The sequence below is a fragment of the Benincasa hispida genome, chromosome 2 (assembly GCF_009727055.1).
Source record: "Benincasa hispida cultivar B227 chromosome 2, ASM972705v1, whole genome shotgun sequence".
NCBI lineage: Eukaryota > Viridiplantae > Streptophyta > Magnoliopsida > Cucurbitales > Cucurbitaceae > Benincasa > Benincasa hispida.
The window spans coordinates 21,773,851-21,785,607 of NC_052350.1; the positions used below are offsets into that span (position 1 = coordinate 21,773,851).

The window sequence follows — 11,757 nt, forward strand, 5'->3', positions numbered from 1 at the left end:
AAAAAAAAACTTTATTGGGAAACTTCGAAAACAAGGTGTATCCAATCTTTTTTTGTTTTTTTCCCCTTTTTACAATTTTAAACCCTTTTTCTTTTCAAATAATTAAGTTATGTGTCTTCTAGGGAATTTTGGTAATTTTATATTTATTTATTAATAAACTTAAACATCACTTTTCCATTTTCCCGATTTGGAAACTCTCATGTCATTTTTCAAAATGAAACTCCACATTTTGTTATTCTTCATCTCAATTCTAATAAAAAATTTATAGTTAAAAATATCATTTTGATTCCTATACTAGAGTTTGTTCAATTTTAATGTCTATACTTTTACTTATTCAATTTTAATCCCTATATTTTCAATAAATCCTAAATTTAATTTCTAATGCTAATTCATTATTGATTTCTTAAAAACTTTTTGTTATCCATTAACTTTTTACCATAAATCTTGAAAAAAATATTCACATATTATATTTTTTTGCATGAAAATTATTATTATTATTTAGTCAATTTTGGTCAAAATTGATTATTTAAGATTTATTGAAAAAGTATGGAGTCCAAAATTAGAAAATTAAAGTCACGTTTACCCCGATCGAAAAGTAATCCTTCAATAGTAATATAAAAAGTGGGTTCCAATTCATTATGTTACCTGCTTCCATAATCATAATGAGATATGGGATCACCTTCAAATTTGTAATCAAATCGTGTAATCTGATTGAAGAATAAAAAGTATTGAATCTTATTGCGGTTAAAATTTATGTGGACCCACTAACGTTACCGTTATCTTATCATTACAGATATTGTTACTCTAATAATATGAAAAATATGAATTTACTACATTTATGATTATTTTGTTACTATTACTATTACTGTTATCGTTATGGTAGCAACAGTAATGGTAACAGTAAAATATAAAAAATTCATAATTATAAGTAAACGTAATAAAAACAATCTAATTGTGTTTACAATTCAGACCATCCATCAATAAAAATCTCATCCAGATTACATCTATTTTCATTATGAACCTGATTTAAAAATACAGAAACAAAAATTGAACAAACTTAAGTAAAGAAGATAGCCAAAATTTTTATCAATTCCAACATGGATAACATACCATTACCGTAAAGAAGTTGAGAATTGAGAGCATCAAAATATGATTTAAGGCAAAATTTTAGGAAGCTCACACAAGGGGCCAATGGCAGGTGGCCTCAGAGAGTCAATGGCCGGAGGTTATTAGCATCCGGTGGAGGAGTGGAGGACCCATGTTGGATAACTCTGAGATGACAACGAGATTTATCCAACGCCGTCCCGCCAATTACTTTCAATCGCGCCACTCGATTGCTTCCCATTAACTTCTTCCTAATTCCTTCCTCTTCTTTTTTCATTTCTTCTTCTCCAAATCCGATCCCCATTTCCTTACCTTCCGATTTCCCGACCCGCCAGGGATGGATCGACGCCCCAATTAATTGCAGTTAGGTAATTTTATCTATTCATTGTGTGGGTTGTTGCTGAATTTTTCTGGGGTTCGTTTGTTTTTTTAGTAATGGGTTGGATTTTTTGAGTGTTGAATTCGATTGCTTTGAGGATATTGTTATGGTGTTTGGAATGATGTGGTTCTGTTTCAGTTGATTCATACTCGAGATTGAAGTAATTTTATTGAGAATTACTAGGTCTGTTGTTAACCGTAGTCATTTCCTCGCGATTGATTCACTTTGTTTAACGAGAAGTAGGGCAATCATTGATCTCAGCTGGACCAGAATGTATGAGCATATGGTTGCGTTAATTGTATCTTACAAATTACGAGGAAAGATTTGGTTTAAGATGATGGAGGGGTTTTGAATCTCTTAATAATTTTGGATTAACACAATTTTCTTTTCAATTTTTGGTTTGATCAGCGGGGTCTGATGTAGCTGAGGTTGGGTGGGATAATAGAAGTTCATATAAGCGAAAAAGGTTACTATCTTAATAAACAAAAAGAATGTCGGAGTTTGAATGATAATGGCAACTAAATTTATGTTTAGGGATGTGTCTACAAAAGGGTCTACTGATATGGAATCCAGATGGTTGATGTTTCAACTAACGTAAAAAGACTATGTTTAAACTTGGTCTAACTGGGTGGATTATGGATTCTTTTAATTGCTTTTTAGTTAGTTTGAAAGTCAATATCATAAGGAAATGCTGGCTTCAATTTGACAAATATAACATGAAGTTTTTATTTCTATCCTTTCCTCCGGTCTGCTTTTTTGTTCCTTTTTTTACCATGAAATTCATTGTTTACTGCTTGATATATTCCTTTAAATGGAAGTTTTGTTTTCTTTGAAAAGAAAAGTAATGATTTGTTTTTTAAGAAAGACTGCTAGTTGTGGAATTCATAATGATTTGATGAATATTGGATTGTACTGTCTCCATCTTTTCTTTACTAATTTTTCATCCTAGGTTTGTCCTCTCACTAGCTAAAGTTATTTGCTATTACTTGCTACAATCTTATCTACTGATACCCTAATATTACTGAAATCGAAAATGGAATTGAACATTGATGTTTCTCCCACTTGGCATCTCCAATTGGAAATGCTGTGCCTCATCTATTTTTGTTTAATATCCCTTCTGCCGTGTAATATGGTGGTCAATTTTCTCAGGTAACCAACAATGGTGAGACCATGACTCTGTCATCTGTACCTAAACCAATATGTCAGTAGCTTCATTCCCATAGTATTCTCCCTTAAAACATGGCTCGGTCTCTTCGGGTCAATTCTAGACGAATACGACCTAAATATCTTCTTTTTATGCTTCTTATGCTTGTTCCAATTAGTGTTATTACCATTTTCAATTATGGCCAAAAAATTTCTTATTTCTTCCGCCCACTTTGGGACAAACCTCCACGCCCTTTTGTGCGCCTACCACACTATTATGCAGAAAATGTGTCTATGGAACATCTTTGTCGCCTCCATGGCTGGTCTTTGCGATCCAAACCTCGTCGTGTTTTTGATGCCATCATCTTCAGTAATGAGCTAGATTTGCTTGAAATTAGATGGCGGGAGCTTTACCCATATGTCTGGAAGTTTGTAATCCTGGAGTCACGTACGACTTTTACAGGCATACGCAAGCCATTACTATTTGATGAAAATAGAGATAGATTTGCCTTTGCAGAGAATAAGACTGTTCATGATGTGTTTTCTGGAAAAGTTGCTTCTCGTGGGTCATATAGAAACCCATTTGACCTTGAATCCCAGCAACGTGTAGCTATGAATGGATTACTTCGGCGTGCAGGGATTTCAAATGGTGATCTTTTGATCATGTCAGATACTGATGAGATACCGAGCCCACATACCGTGAAACTATTGCAATGGTGTGATGACGTGCCTCCTATAATCCATCTTGAAATGAGGAACTACATGTATTCTTTCGAGTTCCCTGTGGACTACAGCAGTTGGCGAGCCACATTTCACATCTATGGTCCACATACTCAGTATAGGCATTCACGCCAAAGCGAACTTATATTCTCCGATGCAGGATGGCATTGTAGCTTTTGCTTTAGGAATATTCAAGACTTTGTATTCAAGATGACAGCTTATAGTCATGCGGACCGTGTAAAGCGGCGAGACTTCTTGAATTACTCCAGGATACAGAAGCTCATTTGCCAGGGAGATGATCTCTTCGATATGCTTCCTGAAGAGTACACCTTCCGGGAGTTGATTAAGAAGATGGGATCAATACCGCGGTCTTCATCGGCTGTTCACCTTCCTGCATACTTGATAGAGAATGCAGACAAATTCAGATTCCTGCTTCCTAGAGGCTGTGTAAGATCCTCTGAAGACAGCATCCCAGGTTTGAATAGTCAACCATAGAGTCCTCGAAGAGTAGCTCGCTCATTTCTAATCTTGTCTAGCTTATTTTCGTTAAAGTTCCGCTCTGCCAGAGAATGTGAATCGCTAGCTAGCACCTGCAGGCTCTCTATTTTTAGTTTTATTTGCAACGGTACCAGATAGGAATAGATTGATAAGCGATAGTTGGTGGATATGTTGAGACACAAGTTGCTAACAGGAAAGTTAAAGCTGTTAGCCAGAGTGAGTGATGTTACGGTAGATGATCCATTGTTTAGTGTACTAAATTTTGCATTAGATTGCCAGAGACAGCGGTAGAATGTTGTGCTGTAATGGTCTGTTACCTCTTCAATGTTTATCAAAGTTGATATCCATTTCAATGTAATGATATTGGATCCACTTTTACGGGAAATGCTATGAGATCTTCCGAGTGTAAGTAGATTTTCATTTAGTTTGAAAATAATGTTCAAATTTATGAGAAGACCACTTGGTTATCATATTTGCGATGGATATTTTCTATAAGGAAAAATATATAAGACCATTATGATAGACGTTTTTTTTAAGAAGCACAGATATAGATACGAGATACAAATATGATACGACAGACATGACGACATGTCAGTTTTTTAAAATCTAGGATATAAAATGACAAAGATATGTTTATTAAAACATAAATTTTTATTCTAGATGTATATCATTTTCAAACTAGAATAAAGTTCAATATCATTGAGTTTATGATGCTTAAAAAAATTATTTTGATATATTCGGATTTTTTTTTTTTTTTTTTTACATATATGTGTCTATTTAGTATACATAACAAGTGTTTGATGCATGTCTAACCTCAAGTATTCAATATGTGAAAAAAAGTATTTGTACTTCTTAGAGTTCCATCCAAACAAAAGAAGAGTTTAAATCTTCTTCAAACAACTTCCAAACACTTTTATATATACTATTTTTATATTTAAAAGTATTTTGCTTTTCTATTTCTACATATCGCACAATAAATAAAATTCAAATCCGATCGCATTTGTTTTTATTTAGTATTAGTTTCTTTCTCTATTTACTAATATATGCATAACTCAATTAGCCAAACTGTCGTACACCTTTTTTGATTTGGATATTCAAATCTCTTCACCTGAAAAGCAAGACTTTCAAAACTTTCAAGGGAGACTACTAATGCATTGTTTTATTATTTATTTGTTTGTTTGTTACATGGGCTTGGCTCATGAAAATGATAAAAGGCCAACAAGCAAAAAATAATAGTAATAATAATAATAATAAAGAAAAAATAAATCCAACTAAACAAGGAAAACTTCTTGCACCCTACCTTTTTTAGCACTCCTAAACATATGTTAATGATTAATGCGTTGACATTATGTTTAATTTGTTTCATAATTTATGTATTTGCTGATTTTGCTACCAATTAATTTGTTTGATTTTCTTTTAGTTGAAAAAAAACTTGAAGAAACAATATTGCATAGTAAATGCTGACTATTTGGCAAGTAGAATACATTAATAATTACAAAATTTAGAAACTAACATAAAAAAAAAAAATTCAAAATTTAAGGTCCCATTTGGTAGTCATTTGGTTTTTTTTATTTTTTTTTTTAAAAATTAAGTCTATTTCATTCACATTTCTTTGTATCTTTCTTAGGTACAATGGTTGAGTTCTTAGCCGAATTCTAAAAACAAAACAACTTTTTGAAAGTTACTTTTTTTTATTCTCAAAATTTGGGTCCTCAGCACAGTATACGCATAACTCTAGTTGAGAGTGAATCTACAAACTACAATGCAAAGTTCATAAAACCAATCAATTCTATCTTTAAGAACTAGACACATTTTAGGACCAAACAAACATTCTAGTAAAAATTAGAGTAGAACAACACCAAAAATCTCCAAATAAAACATCAAATAAGACCAAACAAACATTTTAGGACCAAAATGTGATTTACATTTGAGCAAGAACAACGCCAAAAATCTCCAAATAAAACCAGACCAACTAAGAAAACACATAGCAAAACTAGAAGAGAAAGAGAGAAAACCACCAAGACAAAAGTAGTGTTTATAGGCTTAATTTTTAAAATTAAAAAAAAAAAAAATTATTACCAAACGGTGGCCTAAAATACTACTTCTATATATTTAATTTTGATTTATTTTGGCTTCTATACTTTTAGATTTCATTTAAGTCTCATTTACTTTCGATGTTGGCTCATTTTGGTTATTGAACCATAAAAAACTTACTACTTTGTTCTCTTAGGTTCCATTTGATGACTTTCGTTTTTTGTTTTTGATTTTTGAAAATTATGTTTATTTCCTCCATATTTCTTACAATGATTTACATTTTCTTAAGTACAATAGTTGAATTTATAGTCAAATTCCAAAAACAAAAACTATTTTTTTTTCAAAATTTGACTTGATTTTTTAAACCATTAGTAAAAAAACTAGATAACAAATGAAGAAATTTGAGAGTAGAAGTAGTGTTTATAAGCTTAGTTTTTAAAAACAAAAACCAAAAAACTAAATGGTTACCAAACATAACCTTAAAAATCAAAATGAATATATAAAAATGATCACTCTTAGGAATACATAAATAAAATGAATATTTTGAAGTTATAGGTACTAAATGAATAAAAGTTAAAAATGCAAGAACAAAAAATGAATTTCTTAAAATTTTAACGATCAAGGGAAAAATATCTTTTTGGTCCCTAGATTTTTTGGTCTAGTTTCTATTTAGTCCCTAGATTTTAAAATATTATACACGTTATCCTTAAGTTTTGAGTTGTTTTTCAATTTAGCCCTTAAGTTTTAAAATGTTATAATTTTATCCTTAAATTTGAGTTTTGTTTCAATCTAGTTCTTAGGCTTTAAGGTTTTACATTTTTAACTTCAACTTTTTATTATATACTTACTTTCAATCATTCACGTCAATTTCTATTAATTAATTAAAAATAATTAGAAATTAAAATTTTAAATTTAATTCTAAAAGTGATAAAAAAATAATGAAACTTAATTAATTATAATTATTTTAATAATTTTTAATTTATTAATAAATTAACAATAAAGACAAAAAATGAGTATTTAGTGAATAATCAAGATTAAAAGTATACATCTTGAAACATAGGGATCAAATTGAAGCAAAACTCAAATGTCGGGTAAAATTGTAATATTTTAAAATTTAGGGATTAAATTAAAACCAAACTCAAAAACTTATGAACTAAAGATATACGATATAAGATTTTGAAACCTAAAGACTAAATAGAAACTAAATCCAAAACTTAAGGATCAAAAAGATTTTTTTTTTCTAAGACTAAATTGAACCAAAACTAAAAGTGTAGAAAATAAAGTAGTATTAAAAAAAAGAAAAAAAATCCAAAAATAGGTGTATTAGAGATACAAAATAAAAAATACTTAGTATAGTCTCACTAAATTATCCAATTATAGGGGTGAAAAAATCTTAATATCTCGTTCTTTAAATATTTAAAAATATTGTTCCATAAGAAATGTCAAATATTTGAATCTTGGTGTGCAAGTAAGATAGTGAGCCACGTGGCATCATCTAGAGAACGCACAAGTACAATTCAACACTACACCAAGTCGTTTTGTTCTCTCTTGAAACGCTCTTCCGCTTTCAGCGTTTCTGAAGAAAGCGCTTTTCCTTCTCTGCTTCTTCATCTTCGCCATTACTTCACATTTACTAATCTCCATGTCACTTCATTAGCTACACGCCAAGTGAAGTTTTGTTCGTAATTTTGTACGAAAATGGCCCAAAGCACCATCAGAAAAGCCATCGGAGTTATGAAGGACCAAACGACCATCAGCATCGCCAAAGTCGCCGGAAATATGACGCCGGAACTCGATGTTTTGGTGGTCAAAGCGACGAGCCACGATGAGGATCCTGCCGACGATAGGTATATTAGGGAGATTGTGAATTTATGCTCCAATTATTCGAATGGATATGTGAATGCGTGTGTAGTTACGATCTCTAGACGATTGAGTAAAACTCGCGATTGGATCGTTGCGCTCAAGTCGCTAATTGTGGTGCATAGGATTTTAATTGATGGGCATCCCTCTTTTGGGGAGGAGATCGTGTATGCTACGCGGAAAGGTATGCGAGTCTTGAATTTATCTGGTTTTAGAGATGAAGCACATTCGAATTCATGGGATCATTCTAGTTTTTTGAGGTTTTACGCTTTGTATCTCGATGAATTGATTGAGAATCTTGTTCTTGAGAAGAGATTGAAAGGGGGTGATGAATCTTGTTATAGGAGCAGGAAGCAGAGTCCATGGAGGTCAATGAGACCAGAGAGAGTAGTGGAGGAGTTAAACCAATTGCTTCGAATGCTTGATCGAGTTTTGGCTTGTAGGCCGGCAGGAATGGCCAAGAATAGTAGATTAGTAATTACTGCGCTTAATTTGATTATCAAAGAGAGCTTTGGGTTGTATGTTGAGATTTGTGATGCTTTGGGGGTTTTGTTGGATCATTTTAAAGAAATGGAATACGTTGATTGTCTTAGGGCTTTTGATGTTTGTGCTAATGCGGCAAAGAATATTAATGATCTTGTAGAATTTTATGGTTGGTGTAAGGATGTGGGGATTGCACGGTCTTCTGAATATCCAGAGGTTCAGATGATAACTCACAACCTTTTGATCACACTTGGGGGCTTCCTAAAGGAGATGTCAAGAAGGCCTAAGGATTTCGATGAAATGAGAACAGAGGAGGAAATGAAACCGCTACCAGTTAACGAGTCTGGATACGACATGAATGAGATAAAGGCTCTTCCTCTGCTAGAGAATTGTGCTCCTGTTCCGCAATCGATTTTGCGAACTCAATCGCCAAAGGAAGATTTGGTGAACTTGAGAGAGGATGGAGTATCAGCTGATGAGCAAGGGAACAAATTGGCCTTGGCTCTTTTCTCTGGACCCCCAATTACGAATCCTAATGGTTCATGGGAAACTTTCTCATCAAACCATGAGCCTGAAGTGAGTTCAGCGTGGCAGACGCCAGCTGCTGAGTTTGGCAAACCAGATTGGGAATTGACGTTGGTTGAAACTGCTAGCCATCTGTCTAAGCAGAAGCCTGATATGGGAGGTTGTTTTGATCCACTGCTATTAAATGGAATGTACGACCAAGAGACGGTTAGGCGACATGTCAATGCCGTGCAATTTGGGGGGAGTTCGAGTAGTGTGGCAGTGGCATTGCAAGGCCAAGGCAATGCTGCTGCACAAGTTCTGGCACTTCCAGCACCAGATGGAACAGCTGAACCGATCGGGTATCGGGACCCTTTCGCTGCATCGCTTACGGTTCCACCTCCTTCGTATGTGCAGATAGCTGAAATGGAGAAGAAGCAGGAGTTGCTAACGCAGGAGCAGCTTCTATGGAAGCAGTATGGCAGAGATGGAATGCAGGGCCAAGGTGGTTTGGGAAAACTTGGTGGTGGCTCAGCCTATGTTGACTTAAATCCTCAGCAAATCATGCCCCATGGCTCAGCATACTACTATGCTTCATTTTGACTTGGTTTTCATTTTGAGAATAAGCTCCATAGTTACTATAAGCAGCAAAGATAATAGAGAAAAGCCGATTGTATATATTTTTAATATTTTCAGCAGGTTGTCCTTTTGTTTTCCGGTCTTTGTATTTGCTTGCTTGCATGAATGGAGTAAGAAGGCTAGATCCTTTGATAACATTTTTGTTTTGTAAAAAAAAATTGAGAGCTTTTAATATATATGTGTGTGTATATATATGTGTGTATATATATATGAATTTGAAGAGTACAACAGCAACACGGATATCAATAAAATATAATATTAAAATAAATTAAACATAATATATATAAATATATAAAATAAAATAAATAACAAAAGTAAATAATAACAAATTATGGATTTCTCTACTTTCTTCAAATTTTTTAGAATTTGTCCAATGTGTATCTTTCAAAACCCACCAAATGTCACTATTTATAGCCAATTTAGCAAGTAGGAGATAACATAGACACTAATAATGAGCAATTACCAGACACATGGTCAATCTAATGAAAATCTATTTTCTATAATACTTATAATACCCAAGAAATCCTAATGAAAGAAAAATAATACATATTTCATATAATTTAATACTCTTAAAAAGAATTTAGCATATTTACTCCTCTCATAGAAACATCACTTGAGATCTCCAAGTCCAAAGGTTGTTGTAGGTAATGACTTTGTAAATATATCCGCCAAATTATCCTTTGAACAAATTTGTTGTATAGTGATCATCATTTTCTTTAAATCACAAGTGTAGAAAAACTTCGATGAAATATACTTTGTTTTATTTTCTTTAATATATCCTCCTTTGATTTGGAATATGCATGTTATATTGTATTCGTATAACATTGTTGGAAAATTTTTACTAAAACACAAACCACATGTTCCATGAATGTGTTGAGTCATTGATCATAGACATACACATTCTCGACTAACCTCGTAAATTGCAAGAATTTGAGGAAGTGGCTATTATGGTTTGTTTCACCGACCGTCATGATATAACAGTTCCTCCATATGTGAATAGATAACCTGTTTCAAATCTAGCTTTGTGTGGATCGGATAAATATACAGAATTTGCATAATCAACCAGATTTCGATTTATTTGAATAAAACAAACCATATCAATTATTCCTCGGAGATAACGGAGTATATGCTTAATTCTGTTTCAACGTCTTTTAGTTGGAGAAGAACTATATCTTGCTAATAAATTTACTGAAAAATGCAATATTTGGTCTTGTATTATTAGCAAGATATAAGTACACCAATTGCACTAAGATATGGTACTTTAGGACTAGGAAGTTCTTCATTAGTATCTTGAGGTCGAAATATATCTTCCCTCACATCTAATGAACAAATTTCCATTGGAATGTTCAATGGATGTGCTTTGTCCATATAAAATATTTTCAAAACTTTTCTTGATAAGTTGACTGATAAACAAATATCTCTGCTAAATGCTCAATTTGCAAGTCAAGGAAAAATTTTGTTTTTCCGAGATCTTTCATCTCAAATTCTTAAGATATTCTATTGTCTTTGAAAGCTCTTGAGGAGTTCTAATCAACATATACAGTTATAATAATAAATCCTGACTGTGATTTTTTTATAAAAACACATAGATATATTGGATTGTTTTGATATCCTTCTTTCAATAAATATCCATTGTACCACATTTGTCTTGATTGTTGCGATCTCTAACTTTATTGAATACAATTTCTAGAAATTTGATTTATATGTTTTAGTGAAATCGAAAAATGTGGTTCAGTCCGATTTGAAAAAATTTTGAAACCGAATTTAAAACCGAACCGAATCATGTTTAACTATATATATATATATTTCAAAAAAGAAAAAAGAGAAAATCCGAATTTAAAACCAAACCATTTTTAATTTGAAAAACATAACCGAATTTAAAGTCGAACCGAACCGAACCGAACCGTTTTTAATTTTTAAAAACATAGATTTTTTAAAAATACCAAAACTAAATTTAAAATCGAACTGAACAACATATATGTGGTTCAATTCAGTTCGATTTGCATCAATTAATTGGTTCGATTTGGTTCCACATATTAGAAAAAATCGGTTCGATTTGATTTTCACACCAAATTAAATCAAATCGAACCGTTTCCACCCCTAATCTAGATACATAGTCCCTCAACGATGAAATTTATGAGGCCTTAATCAAATTATATAAACTATTTATTAGGTTTTATCAAAATTATTTTTAAAACATTTCGGGTGGATGATCGAATCTTTAACCTTGAGGTTGATAATACATACTTGATGATATTTTATCCAAATGAAATTCTAGCTTTTGAATTAAACTATAAAGTGATTAAATTTTTTTTCTCTCCAAAATCATAAGAACAAATTTATAATTTAACCAATCTTCTTTTTATAATAGAACTGTACCTTTTAGAAAAAAA

The 11,757-nt window shown here is 32.3% G+C and overlaps 2 protein-coding genes across 3 annotated transcripts; both read left to right on the forward strand.

The window, feature by feature from the left end:
* Positions 1-1,107: 1,107 nt before the first annotated feature.
* Positions 1,108-4,253, forward strand: LOC120071241 (beta-1,4-mannosyl-glycoprotein 4-beta-N-acetylglucosaminyltransferase). 2 transcript variants are annotated; one of them, XM_039023398.1, is made up of 2 exons: positions 1,108-1,467; positions 2,633-4,253. In XM_039023398.1, the coding sequence occupies exon 2, from the start codon at positions 2,723-2,725 to the stop codon at positions 3,839-3,841; it is 1,119 nt and encodes a 372-aa protein (XP_038879326.1). In that variant the 5' UTR covers positions 1,108-1,467; positions 2,633-2,722; the 3' UTR covers positions 3,842-4,253. The 2 variants fall into 2 exon arrangements, with proteins under 2 accessions (XP_038879326.1, XP_038879325.1); XM_039023397.1 differs by having other exon boundaries at positions 1,109-1,472.
* Positions 4,254-7,437: 3,184 nt separating this feature from the next.
* LOC120071515 (putative clathrin assembly protein At2g25430) lies at positions 7,438-9,554 on the forward strand. Its single transcript, XM_039023837.1, has one exon. It carries the CDS (start codon positions 7,577-7,579, stop codon positions 9,326-9,328), a length of 1,752 nt encoding a protein of 583 aa, XP_038879765.1. The 5' UTR covers positions 7,438-7,576; the 3' UTR covers positions 9,329-9,554.
* The last annotated feature ends 2,203 nt before the right edge of the window (positions 9,555-11,757 follow it).

Bases quoted from the DNA above. Each gene is read 5' to 3' on its own strand.
- LOC120071241 (XM_039023398.1), top strand. From the start codon at position 2,723: ATGGCTCGGTCTCTTCGGGTCAATTCTAGACGAATACGACCTAAATAT.
- LOC120071515 (XM_039023837.1), top strand. From the start codon at position 7,577: ATGGCCCAAAGCACCATCAGAAAAGCCATCGGAGTTATGAAGGACCAA.